The 14,853-nt window shown below is 32.5% G+C and overlaps 1 protein-coding gene across 10 annotated transcripts in view; it reads right to left on the bottom strand.

The window, feature by feature from the left end:
* The window catches only part of LOC121116528 (sodium/potassium/calcium exchanger Nckx30C), a 28,673-nt gene extending 14,853 nt beyond the window's left edge, over positions 1–13,820 (bottom strand). For 4 of the 10 annotated variants that reach the window (XM_040710781.2, XM_071887588.1, XM_040710782.2 and 1 more), the window contains exons 1-2: positions 12,348–13,676; positions 9,823–10,047 (exon numbers count right to left, since the gene is read on the bottom strand). In XM_040710781.2, coding sequence (XP_040566715.1) covers positions 9,823–10,047; positions 12,348–13,280 — 1,158 coding nt within the window. In that variant the 5' untranslated portion in view covers positions 13,281–13,676. Of the gene's footprint in view, positions 1–9,822; positions 10,048–12,347 lie in introns of all 10 variants that reach the window. The other 6 variants (XM_071887586.1, XM_071887587.1, XM_040710784.2 and 3 more) reach the window with 5 other exon arrangements.
* Positions 13,821–14,853: the final 1,033 nt, after the last annotated feature.

The following is a 14,853-nucleotide window of genomic DNA, read 5'->3' as shown; positions in this document are numbered from 1 at the left end:
GAGAAGCCAAGAAAATGCTATCTGAACGTGACCAACCAATTTTGGTCCGCGTCCTTTTGGACACTAGCAAAAAACCAACGTAGTTGGGGATCTCCAAAATGAACGTGGTGTTCCTGCAGGATGGTGCGCCTGCACACACGTACAAAAAGCCCCAGAAGAGGTTGGAGGACAACTTGCCGTTCTAGCCATAGAAAATAGACTTCATTTTTCAGGATGCCTGCCCTGGCCGTCAGCCAAATATCAACAAGCTAAAGGACACCGTCAACCAGCAATAAAATGCCATGTCTGATGACTTCATCCACAACAGGAAAAAGGCCTTCAGTGGCCGCCTGGAAGCCATTATTGCTGACAAAGTTGATGATTAAGATAGCCAAGGCATTGCATTAGTTATTTTTATTTTTTCGACATACTCTATTACAACTGGATGCTGAAATACATCTTGATAAAGTTCTAAATTGAAAGTGTAAAGATTTTTTTCGCCGCACTCGGTACTTAAATATATGAAATATCAGAGGATATTAAATTTGTAGCAAAGTGTTTACTTTTAATTGAAAGAAAAGGGAAATAGGAAAAACAAAAGAACTTCTTAAAAGCAATTTGATTCACTAAGCCTTGATTTAAAATTTACTGGGGAAAAAAAAAATTCCAACAGATTTCAAGCAAGTTTATAAAATTAGGGGTTCAGAAAATCCGAGTTCACTAACGAAGGGTTAAATGACAAATTATGAATGATTCTTAAATTACTATGATTTCTTGACTTGCAAGTTTGTTAGCTTGCAAAAAGTCTGAGGGATACCCCCAAAAAAAATAATGAAAGTTTGCTTTTAACTAGATTTTTTTTTTTTGTTTTTTACGCGAAAATAGGTGTAAATATTTTTTTGGAAGATTTATTTTCTTGAGAAATAGTTCATTTTGCAGTAGAGAAGATATTTTAATAGTTGAAATTTATCTTTTGCAAATAACTATGGACTTCTGATTTTTTTTTCTTTTTTTTTTTTTCAGAAAATGTAATATTTTAAATTTAATTTTTGAATTTTTTTGAGTATAGCAATGGATTAATTGATTTTTTTTAAATTCCAAAGCCAAGCTCCACCCAAAAATATTTATATATATAATCCAAAAGGAACACCGTATAGCTCGAAATTCCTTCTGAGATTGTTTTCTTCTTTAATTTGGGGGGGGGGGGGGAGTAAATAAAGACATAAAGTTTTAACGATTTATACCACAGTGGACCAACAAAAAAGGATTCGAAGGAATGAAGTACCCATTACTTCACCTTCTAACCTTCAAGAAACATGAATTAATTTTGAATCTTATACAAGGATATATTTTTTTCCTGAAAAAAAGAAACCAAATAATTAAATGGGGGGAGATCCTTAAATAGGAAGTCTTAGAATTAGAGTCTCAAGTCTTTCTTCACAAGTCCATATCCTTTTATATTTTCATTCATTCCACTTGGAGTCCTCAGATTCCTATTGAGCACATTTCAAATTCCATAATTATAGTATAGATCTTAAATAGTGTTAAGGATGTTTTTGATTTCAATATAAAATAGCTTTAAAGTTTAAGACGAGCACTGAGTCTTAGGTTTAAAGTCCAAGTCCAGTCGCGGTTCTTTAATTGTGAGCTCAAGCTTAGTTGCAAGTTTTCAAAATATAGAATCAAGTCCAATTTCCCAACTCTGATATTTATTATTTACTATCTCATATCGGAGTTTACAAATAGGTTTAGTGGAATATACCTGAAAGACTCCTTTTCTGCGGGAAATGTGATACCGTAAAATGTACATACATTCTCGAGAGAGATTAAAACTGATAAGATTAGGAATTCTGCCCCCAAAATTATTGAACTAAAGCTTTTAAAGAAAGGAGCGAAACACGGCTGTTCGCTTCAGGAAATACATGGATCTTTTTACCACCCTGGATGTTGCTTTTATGATATCATAGATGTATTTTTTTGTAAGTGAAGGTAAACGGATACATTTGTAGAGGCTGTATAGTTAGGTATGGATGGGGATGTGATTTTTGTAAAGAAAAAACTAAGTTTAGAAATTAGATACGGAAAACGAATATTGCGTGCGATTTTTCTTCTTTTTGATAATTATTAATAGTTGCTTACTTTTTCCTCTCTGATAGCCTATCTTTGATTTAAATTTTATTAAAAATGTATAATAAAATATATGACCTTACATATAATTATGATATTTTTTCTGATGGAAACAAAGGTCATTCAATAATACCATGTGTCTGGAGTTGACATTTTGGAGCAAGGCATATGGTACTAATTAACTTTAGTTAATATAAGCTGCCTTTTATATGATTTTGAGAGGAGAAAATGAATTATTACTATGAAAAGGAGAACCTTAACATTTAAAATATCAGTAAGGAAGGAAAATTATGATAATTGTAATTATTTCATTATTCATTTATAAAACAATTTACACCAAAGATAGAGTGAGAAGTTAATACAACGACGACCTCTTAAATGATGAACAAAAAATAAGACAAAGTACACTCAACAACAACCATATTTCGTTTTTATTTTGCTAAACTTAGTTTTTTTCCTTACAAAAATGTAAACTCTACAAATGTTCCGGTTCCACTTTTTCCTTGCATTCATTGTTCTGTACAAAAATGGCATCCTTAGTTATTTTAATCAATCTTCTTGCGGACAAAAAAAGTGTTGTTACTACCACTACCTTTTACAAATGTCAGGGGCCTCCGCAGGAGGTGAAATGGAGGGGCTGTAAATCCCCCCCCCCCAAAAAAAAAAAAAAATTAAGGGATTTTTGGCATTTACTAGAAAATTTTATATTTCAAATTTTTTTTTCCAAAAAAATTTATTTTACTAATTTTCTTCTAAAAAATTTATTTTTTTGTAAATAACTCTTGACTTTTGAAATGTTTTTCTGCAATATTTAAAATTTGAAACTTTTTGTAAACAGCTGTGGATTTTTGGAATTTTTTGAGAATAGCTATAGATTTTTGAAAAGTTTTTTCCAAAAAATTCAACATTATATAATTTTTTCCCTAAAAATAAATTTTTTTGTGAAAAGCTGTAATTTTTTTGTGAATTGCTATAAAAGTTTGAAATTTTATAACAAAAAATTTAATGAGAAATTTTATTTCACATTAAATATAATATCTGAAATATAATTTCTTAAATTTTTATTTCATAAACTTTAATATCTGAAATATAGTTTATTAAGTTTTTTTGCCAAAAAAACTTAATTTTTCCATTTTTTTTTCCAAAAAAATTTTAAGAACCAAGCCCTTCCCCCACCAAAAAAAATAATTATATAGGTATATATATAATCCTGCGGACGCTTCTGAATATGGACCATGTGATCTTCGTTTCGCAACATTTTTTAAAGCGTTATAGTTAACAGTTAGTCAACACTCTCTACATAATTTTTTCTCCGGAAGTTTCTTTAGCCAATAATACACTAATGATTAAATAAGTAAAAGAATCAACACTATCTTTCAGTGCTCCTGAATAATAAATGAGTTGTTTGTCTTGTGAAAGGATATAGAAGAATATAACACTTTGATGGACTCACTTCTTTCATCCCTCCCTTGTCGTATCATTATTCCCTTCATGATTTGAGAGAAAAGTTAAAAATAACTACATATATAACTTACCTAAAAGAAAAAAGAAAATCACAATCAAAGTTCTAAATATTTAATAAGGTATATATTCTCATCAGTATTAAAATATTTATAATAATTGTAAAAAAAAATGTGTGTATTCTATTTAAAAAAAAAAAAAAAAGACTTGTTGGAAAGATTCACATGAGAGTCAAATTTATATGTAATACTATGAATTACATATGTACAGGGTGCTCCATGTTTACTCTCACTTTTTTAAGTTTAAATATTTAGCAATTATTTATTCAAAGGACTCCATAAATCGTTGGATATGTTGAAGAATTTCTTAGGCTATGAATTGATACATCTCATGTAGCAGTTGGACTAAGGATGACAACGCAATAAAGACAAAGGACATTGTAAAAGTCAACATCCTAACCGTTCAGAAGATTAAAAAACATATGAAATGTGGAGAAGAGGTGATAGATAGTGATGAAGATCCGCTGTACAGGTGTGCGCGTCTAAAACAGAACACTCCTTTAAATTTTAAGCCATGCACATATTCGTGATTTTATTGAGTTGAAACCGGTTTATACTTCGAGGCAAGGGTCTTAACTAGTTATAAACAAAACTCCAGCAAAATCTAAATAGTAACAGTGAAACAACAGCCGATAATATGGAGAGACGTCGGGTTACAATTTTAGAACTTTCCGCGATTAGAAAAACTCCCACTGAAATTGCCAAGGTTCTGAACTGCAGCCGCACCCCCGTTTACAGCGTGGTAGCCAAAGGGACTCCTGGGGCGACCACAAGATCTAAGTCAAGGCCTCGAAGGTCGGACGAAATGGTTGCTGGAGTGAAAAAGTCTGTCGAGGACAAGAGAGGCAAGGTCACCGTCAGCGGCCTCTCCAGGGAGTTGAACGTCAGCAGAAGGACCATGGACCGGCTAGTTAAGAAAGATTTTGTCCTTAAGGTCTACAAGAGAACCCCTTGTCAAGCCCTCAAGCAGTAAAATTTAAAGGAGTGTTCAGTTTTAGATGCGCACACCTGTATTTTTTCAGCTCTGAAGAATGAATTTTCGTTTCTTCAACTGTTGTCATTATTATTGAACATCTATCCTAGTCTACAACAGATGTACTGGGGGCCCATTGAAATCTGAGCACATACTAATTCAATAATTAGTGGAGGTTGAGTGATTGAAATTGATTCATATTTCCATGAATTAATCTTAAGCAATTAGTCACAAAACAGAACAAACCTGAGCACTGTAGCTTACGTACAAGGAGAGAAAATGACACTTGAACTTGATCGACCAATTTCTATTCAGGCACTCCAAGTAGTTGGTGTCTCAAGGACTACCGTCTACGTCGTCAGCAAGTTCAAAGAGAACTCGGTCAAAAAGGCCAAACTGGATCAGGAGGCGTTAAAGAAAATAGCTCAGGCCAGTCCCCTCAAGTCCAAGAGTGCTGAGTGCCCATACAAGAGATCTCGGGGTTCCACACCAGACTGTTTAGAGAGCTATCAAGAAAGTGGGTGGAAAGAGCTTTTTGAGTGTGGAGAGGCCACTTTTGACACCAGCAATAAAAGAAACCCATCTCCTTCTTTGCAAAACTCTTTTGAGTTCTTTTTTGACAATTTTGGTCCCCAAACAGCCCTGAATGCCAACTCTCTCGACTACACCTTTTGATTGCATGTCAAGAGGAATTCCTGATGTGTCCGTCATCCAAACACCCAGGCCCTCAAAGCCACCATTAGCTAACACTATGACACCATGACAGAGGACTACATCTGCAGCGGTTGCCAGGCCTTCTCTCGCCTGGAAGCCATCATTGTCACTAAAGGTGGCAACATTAATGATTAAGAGAATCCAACACATCTATTTATAGTATTAATTTTGTTGAACTTATATTGCTAATTAATCAATTATATCTTGTTGAAGTTTAAAATCCCAAGTAATCGACGACTCGGTATACCTAGTCTACAACAGATGTAATGACAGATGTATTGAACTATCCTCAAGTTGTGTTTCTGGTCGATATCGGACAAAACATCACACTCAATTTGGGTGATTGCTTTACCATTGTGCTACAATCCAATCCATAGTTTTTGCTGTGTTTCCATCCATATCTTTACTCCAACTAGGCTATGTAATACATTATTTGAAAGCTGATAGTCATAAAATTGAATGGATCCAACGGGTTTCCCTGAGTTTTCATCAATAATTGCTTAATATTTAAACTTTAAAAAAGTGACAATGAATAAGTACCACCCCGTAGATACTGTGAATAAGGTAAATTTAAAAGTAAAGAAATTGACTAAAAAGAAAGATTTGCTGTATGAATAATAATTATAATGAGACACGATTTAATTTCTTCCCAATGAGATTTTTTCAATCGATGGTCCTCAGTGGAAGGGATTATGTAATTAGAGATTTAAATAATAAAAGAGGGGGGAAATGAAGAACTAAATAAACTCTACAAAATATTGTAAAAGGAGGGATAATATGTAATGGGAAAAGGAAAAAAGGAAGAAGAAGGGGAAAGGAGAAGACAAATCAACTCACCCAACTTCTCTCAACAGATAAATATATATAAATGAAAATTGTGAAAAATCGGTTGTTTTTTTAAATTGAAATTATTAAATAGTAAATATATTAGGGGACCACTATACATTAGAGCTGGGGGGGTCTTTTTTCAACTTTTTTCGAATTTCAATGATGATTACTGCGGAAAAGTTGACATATGGTATAAAAATTATTTCCCTACGATGACATTTTTAGGTCGCACATTTAGTTGAAAGTTTGAAAAATGGCTCAAACTCTTTAGTTAGTGACATGGATACTAAGAAGACAGTTTTAGTTATTTTGAATAAAATAGTTTTCATAGACATTTTTTGAACCTATAAAAAGTGTTACAAATTTTTAATTAAAATTCTCGAATGGAACAAAAAAAAAGGGAAAAAAAGTTAGATGAAATATTTTAAGAAAAGAAAGATCAAATTTTTCTTATGTCATTCTCTCTTTTTGCTCAATAAAGTAACTATAGAGAGAAAAAAACCTTATTAATGTTTTATATAGGTTAGAATAATGTCTATAATAAATAACAATTGCAAAATAATGATTAATGCTGTATTTTAATCTTTATTGACGAAATAAATAATTTTTGTCTTCTTTCAAACTTTGAGCTAGATGTGCTACAGAAAAATGACATTATAGGGAATGAAATTTTGCATAGTTTATTTTCTTACCGCATGACGATTATCACCAACGTTCCAAAATCGAAATTCGAAAAACATTGAAAACAAACCACCTTACTGTACATATAAGTTTGTCTTCATGCATTACTTTTGCTTTCTATATCAAAATTGAAGACCGCCGAAGCAGAAAGTTGAAACCTTTTAATGATAAGGAAATAAGTTCGCTATCCGAGACCTATATCATTGGAGTAGAAGAAGAAGGGTTCAACGGAGTTGATCCGAAGACTGAGGGATGAGCTCAGAGGAGATCACATCTCATTATGTAAGACTCTACGACTTTTTCTGTATCTTGGTGTCATCCTTCAGTCCAAGGATTAACTCTCAGTCGACCTCCATCCGAATTCTCCATAAGAGACAAACTAACAATAATATTTGCCTTGAATTTCAACTTGCTCCTTCTGTGGTCCCAAATTTCGAGATGGACAGAAAAAGCTTGACGTGGGGACAAACTTATCTGTACAGTGTACCCGTATATTATGTATCAAATGATGACTGTTCAAAGTGCAATAAATTGGTATGTAAAAACACTTGATTGCTTAAAGCGTGACACTTTAAAATAGCAGCAGCAACAGCTATATGTGCACATGATGTGAAATCAGCTAAAAGAACATTTTCTTTCATGAGCCTCAGAGTTCACATCCATCCCCATCAAGTCGCCTCAAAAACATACTCAAATAGCATGTTTTTTGAAGAGAGGAGTGAGAATCATTCGTAAAATTTGTTAAAAAAGATTAGAATTAAAGTCGAATTACATCATGCAAAATCTAAAACTGACTGTTATGATTATTATATACAAATGACAAATCGTTTTGATGAATAACTAAAATATATATTTATTATATAACTACAGAAAATGATGTTGTTCCATGCACAAAGGAGGGATCCCTTTCTGAGCCCTTTAATGAATGTTGTCGTTGTAGATAATACTGTGGTAATTCAACACAAAAACAATCTGAGACGAACAAAAATCAAATTGTACCCTTTTACTCTCATAATCCCATCTACATATAAACAAAGGGCATCCGCAGGATTATACATTTTGTATTTTTGTGGAATTTTTTCGAAATAAATCCAAAAATTAAATTTTATCGAAAAATGTTTCAAAAATTCATAGCTTTTTACAAACAAATTTAAAGATTAAATTACAAATATTAATTTTTTTGGAAAAAAAAATCAAAATTCCATAATTATTGACAAAAATTTTTGAAAAATGTTTCAAAAATTCATACTTATTCGCAAAAAATTCTAAATTAAATTAAAAATATAAATTTTTTGAAAAAAAAACAAAATTTCATAATTATTGACAAAAAATTAAATTTTTTTGAAAAATGTTTCAAAAAATTCATAGCTTTTCGCAAAAAATCTCAAAAATAAAATTACAAATATTAATTTTTTTGAAAAAAAAACAAAATTCCGTAATTATTGACAAAAAATTTCAAAAATCTATATCTATTTTTAAAAAAATTATATTTGAAAAATTACAATGTTTCAAAAAAAATTGAAAAATTAAATTTGTAGAAAAAATTACGAAAATGTCATTACAAATATTAATTTTTTTAATTCACGTCATAATTTACCAGAATTTTTTACCCTTATTTTTGCTAAAAAATTCATCCTGAACAAAACAATTTAAACATAAAAGCAAAAATTGGGGTGGGGGAGGCTACATCCCCTCCAGTCCACACCCTGCGTACGCCCTTGATAAAGTTCTATATAGAGCCCCTAGAATGTGAACTATTAATAGCCTTAAAAGGAGGCTTTAAGCTCACATTTAAGATTCAGTTAAGGCGCTTCCAAAGGATTTGTCTTAATGATTATTTATAGAGCATCTTTATTTGACGTCATAATGAACAGACAGCACCACCAAACGGGAGAAACTGTACTCACCTTGGTAATGAGTTATTTTGTTTTTAAAAAAAAACTATGAAGTTTACTAGATTTTCTGTCTGTTATTTTGTGACGTCAGTGTGAAAACACTCAGTAGAAGAGAAAGATAATTAGATGAGAAATTATTATTTATTACTTTTATGTCAGAGAAGATAATCATCCTAGCTTGCTTTTGTGTTGAAGAGATAGTATGGGTCCTTCTCAAAGTACGTACTATGTATAAATTTTGAAACGAATCCATCATTTTACAAATTTTTAAATGTAAGTATTATGAATTAATCTAAGAAAAACTTTATAAGTATTGAAACTAATTATTAGTAGGAGTAATTATTTATTTTTAGAGATGTGTGTAATAGACCGGTTTGATTTTCAACTTTTTTCGAATTTCGATTACGGGTTAGAGTGTAAAGATTGGCAACTGGTATGAGAATTACTTATGCAAAATTGCATTGTCCAACGTTGTCATTTTTAGGTGACTCATCTCTATCAAATTATGAAAAAAAGGATCAAACTCTTTACTTAGTGAATATAGATACTAAAAATACATTTTTAGTTATTTTGCATTAAATAGTTTTGATAGACATTGTTCTATTTAAAAAGTCTTTTTTTCTTTTTTGAATTGTCTTATTGAGCTAAAAAAAAAAAAAAAAAAAGTCTGGAAAATTTGATGATCCGCGTATAGTGCGCATCATTTTTGTTCATATTTTTAAAAACGAAAGATAATTTTTTGTCAAATTTTATTCTCCATTTTGCTCTATATGTTAGTTTTAGAAAATAACTTTACTAATATTTTGTATAGGTTAGAATAATGTCTATCATCATTAACTAAGGTAAAATAATGATGAATCCTATATTTTAATCTTTATTGACGAAGTAAAATCTTTTGCCTCCTTTCAAACTTTGAACAGGATGTGCTACCTAAAGATGACATCGCACGAAAATAGCATTTTGCATAGATTATTTCCATACCAAATCCCAACCTTTCCAATCTAAACATAATCAAAATTCGAAAAAGTTGAAAAACAAACCGACCTAGTGTGTATTGAGAGGAGAGATAGAGTTTAAAAAAAACTCAAAAGAAATGTGAAAATACCTTGCAAAGCTCATCATCATTACAGCATTGCTCGTTTTTAGGCCCCCAATACACGATTACATGTATTAGGGACGAGGAGGACTTAAGATGATGAGAATTCGTCGAAATGGCTAGAGAATTGAGTCGTCCAAAGGAGGGGGAATAGAGAGATGCCCTCCTAAGGCTGGCTCGCTTATTAATCATGGGGCCTGCTCCTCCGAAAATGTTGCTGCTCCTTCTTATATCCTATAAAAATCAACCCATTAATTGGGATCGTTGGAAAAAAAAAGAGAAAAAGACAATAAAGAAAAAAAAGGAAAAAAATGAGAAAGAGAGAGGTTGAGTGTGTTTTTTTTTGTGTGAGTGGCCGTTTAAATAGTCAACATATTATATACAGGGGTCCTTTCTTATTACTGTTTTTGGGAGCAGGAAAAATATTCCCTATATGAAATCTTCCTAGTATGTGTACTTTTTTTATACTAAAACCCGCAAAATGGGAGAAATTATTTTCCATAGTCCACTTTTTACTATTTTACCTTTGTTTTGTTTTTTAGTATGGTTAGGAGAATACAAATATTTTATTCATCCTAAAATATTTAAAATGATGGAGGGAAAATAATTGTAATATTTAATCTTAATGGGGTATTTACTGGATTTTTAATCCCGTCATTTCAATACTGTTAATTAATATAATCGGAACTTCACCAATATTTATTCAGCAAGTTAAGTTTTGGTTAATAAATAAGTTAACCAAATTATCAAATCAAACACCTATAGGACCCCCACCCATATACAAAAATACAAAACTATACACTTATTTAATATGAATGTATGAGTATAGTGCGAAAAAAAAACTCCTCAACAACTAAAAAAATTATTGTTTACCTCAATATACAGTTTTGTATAATTTATTATAATAATATAAAAAAAGGGAATATGAGGCGAACATATGTACTACACAATATGGGGAGTCAGAATAATTTCAAACACCGCATTATGCAAAATCCCCAGCGATGTAACTCAATGGACAACGCACCGTGAGACATCATTCTCTTAAACTCAATGTTTGTAGGTTTGCGCCCCATTCATTCCTAGAGAAGGAAATGTAGATGGACTTTTCCTGAAGATTCCCAAGCCAGATGGAGTAAATCTAATACTAAAATGTGTACTTATACGTAATCAGTGCAACTCCATCTGACCAATTAAAGGAACATTAAAAATAATCCGGGATATTTGAAACTGCCTTTTGAGAGGACCTCATGTAAATAGAAAAATGTACAGTACACGACAGATTCTTTGGAAATGTGAGATCCTTTTTACATGTATTTAGTTGTAACTTTTCATGTTCATGTTAAATACTTTATTGCATGATGACTTTTTATAAGGCAGATCAGGAATTAAACAAGTCAATCCTCACGAATCAACAGAGACTTTAATATTCTAATCGCATTCATATCTTATATTCTACATGGATTTATGGATATACCTTCTTCTTCCTCCTTCCCAAGATTTCTTTCGTGAAACAGGAAAAATTAAAGGGGGGAGGGAAGGTATAATAATAATAATAATAGTCATAATCTGACTAAGGCAGCTGAAGGTAAAAGAAGTGGAAAAGCAAAATCCTTTTTATTATTAAAGTCTCTAATCTATAAGAGTATCTACGCAGGACTTAAGTATGTCCCCCCTTTTGTGTGTGTGTGTGTGAGTTTTGTTTCCTTTCTCCCCACTTCCCAACAAGCAAAGGAAGAAGACTTTGCAAAGGGATCTGAGCAAAGAAAAAACATGGGTCAATAAAAAATCACGTGATTTTCACATGCACAAAATGAAATACAAATTGCGAAATGACTCATGTTAATAAATCAGATTATTTATTAAGAATTATGAAAAAAAAAACTTGTGTATTCTTCTTCGGAAGAAGAAGAAAGTCAACTTCCTTCTTCCTTTCATACTCACTCCCCCCTAAACAACAAACTTCTTCTTCAAAGAAGAAGAAGGAGCCATGGGAAGAAGCAAATAAAACAGAAAGTACACAGAGAGAGCACTAATGATAAAACAAACTTCAAATTTGACTGCTCTTAACGAAAAACGAAACAACAAAAGACAATAATTAAAAGAGATATTGCGTGAGTCCTTCTTAATATGCGGTACTTTGTGAGGATTTCTATTTGATTACATATATTCAAACCACCATAGATATTATGCTCTATGCAAAAGACAAAGTTATTATAAAGAGGGGGAGAGAAAGCAAAGGATTTTTTTTTGCAGTTTTTTTATTTATTTTTATTTTTTTTGCACTCAAAGAAAGAGGGGGTCTTTAAAAAACAAGGGAAAAAAAGTTAGTATGTAATGGGACAATTCATTTTTCTTCTTTTTTTAAATGGACGGCAACTCTATGAATATGTATCCATGTTTATGTAAAAAGAGGTGCTATAGCGCCCTCTATGTAGTAAGTAGTTAAATCGTTTATAATATAAAAGGGATTACTTAAATTGTACATATTATCAAATCCCTATTAAAATATGTTCAAAAAAATACAAATGAATTACCGTAGGAACAAGATGATCCGTGGATCGAACCCGCGTGACTTTATTTTTAAAGAGTAATTTTTTGACGGTTCGTTCTGCTATTGGATTGATCTTCATGAACCCCACATAAGCAAAATAAATGCCTAGCAGGGTTCCACTCTCATACCATTCGATTGTATCGTCAATGAAAAACACAATCAGGGTCACGAGGGATATGGAGTAAAATGTGCAATCCCGGAATAAAGGCCACCATGTTAAATGTAAAACTGTTTTTGAGAAGAGAGCACACATACCGATGACAAAGAGGATATTAAAGACTGCAGAGCCAACGATTGTTCCAATTCCGACATCAGAAAAAGCAACGAATACCCCAATCACGGATGTGAATAGCTCAGGAGCAGAACCACCAGCTGCCATGAATGTGGCTCCAGCAACATCCTCAGAGCAGCCAATGACCTCTATTATAACATCCAAGCTAGGAACAAAGAATTCATCACATACGATTGCTAAAGCTACAAACATGTAGACCATGCCGATGATGTAAAAGATGACAGCCCCATGTTGAAGCTCATTAACAGTAAAGATATCATCGGGAAAGAGAGCCCCGTCGGCCTCCTCCTCTGATGCATCCTTCTCTTTGGAACCACCTCCAAACTTTGTACCGTTCTCACGAGGGGATGTCTTGTTGTCGTAAGTTCCATTTGGGAGTGGAGAGAAACTGGTATTGAGTGTCTCATTTTCAAAGGAAGTACTTAATAGATGCCGGTTGGTGTGGAACCAAGCAAGTGGTGAGTTTGAAGACGGAGCCATGATATTCAACTCCAGGAGCCCTGCGTACTTTTGAAAGCATAGGAGTCCGACTATATAGACGAGGGATATCGTGATGTAGAGGCCCACAACATCCGGGTTTTTCCAACTACGGCCATCACTGAATCGAACCTTATGATGCCTCATGATGATGATGATGATGGATTAGAAAATGAGGCTAATTCCAAAAACACATGGGGAGTTGATGAAGGGAGGAGTTGGATGCGAACTCGTCTTTCTATAGCAATCATGTAAGCGTGAGTGGACAAGATACACTAGGGTCATTCATCATTATGGACACTAACAACAATAGTATTGTATACCCTCCAAATCCTCCTTTCCACACAGGATTCCGTATTTAACTCTCATTCACCACCACTTCCTCCAGGACTCTCAAAGATACACAAAGTTGTTTTTTGAAGAAGAAGCAGAGATAAATTGATGAAAACATGTAAAAAAAAAAAAATAGTACTCAAAATTGAATGAAGAACAAGGGATTGTTTCTTCAAAAGTACATGAGTCTCTTCACTAAAAATCCATACTAAAAAAAATATGTGTTATAAAATTTAAAGAAGTTGTGTGTTTATTCAAAGAAGAAGAAAAAGAGCACGCGGAACAGGGGTATGGAGGGCGAGACAGAAATTGCTTTCGGACCACTTTCTCCGTCCAGAGGCCTTTCTAAAAATCGAGCAAAGAATATATATAATATACAACCATTTACTCTTTTAAAAAGGCAGTTTTCAAGGTTATACAAGTATTATAGACTTTCCTTCTCGTGTTTTTTTTCTCTCTCTCTCCCTTTTTTCTTTCCTTCTGTCTCCCTTCTCTCTACTTCAGCCCAACCATAAGGAGGGGGGTGAAAGGAGAGAACTGAAATTCTCAGAGAAGAAAAGAATAATAAAAAAAGAGGGAAAATATAACCCAACTACTATTTTGAAAACCATTGTATTTATGGGGTTTTAAGCCTAAAAGGATGAAAGGAAAGAAGAAAATAAAAAAGGTTAGATTATTATTTTGAGAATGTCTAGGATTATACATTGTTAGGGAGGATTGTTTTTCAACTTTTTGAAATGATTTCAAAAAAAAAATATCCATGAAAAATGTAATTGGTAAATTTCTGACCTATAAAAAATACATTCATTTTGGGGGCCTAAACAACCAAACTGTTTTTTTTCATTAATATTAAGAAAATAGTAAACTATTGGATGTCAAAATAGGACCAACAAAGAAAAGGACTTGATCCTTAGTCCCTTTAAAAATATTGTATTGCTGAATTGTCTTGTTCTATTACATATATGACTCTAAAATACTGTTTTTAAACAGTCTTATTTCCGTGTTGTAGATACAAATTAACTATTTGTATGGAAGGAATAAAATATTTGTATCTAATTATCCCACTTTTATCGTCCCAAAGGGATAAAAAAAAACTCTACAAATCTGACCATTTTAACGGATTTGCAGTAAATCTGTGAAATGTGTTGATCATTGGCAAAAAGTAGTATTTAATGCAGGTGTTTGTTCTTTGATTAATTTATAAAAGCATTAGATGGAGTTTTATGGAGATTTATTGGGAATGTGTTCATTTGATGTGGTAAAAATATCAACTTTGAGGCTGTCTTCAGATGGTGCATCCTTCAACTTATGTTGCAATTTATGTGGACCTGTAAAAATGCTCTATGGAGCAAAAAGAAAGAATACCGTAAAAGGAAATGTTGATGAT

The sequence above is a fragment of the Lepeophtheirus salmonis genome, chromosome 4, assembly GCF_016086655.4.
Source record: "Lepeophtheirus salmonis chromosome 4, UVic_Lsal_1.4, whole genome shotgun sequence".
In the NCBI taxonomy this organism is placed as follows: Eukaryota; Metazoa; Arthropoda; class Copepoda; order Siphonostomatoida; family Caligidae; genus Lepeophtheirus; species Lepeophtheirus salmonis.
This window is presented reverse-complemented; position numbering and strand designations above follow the sequence as displayed.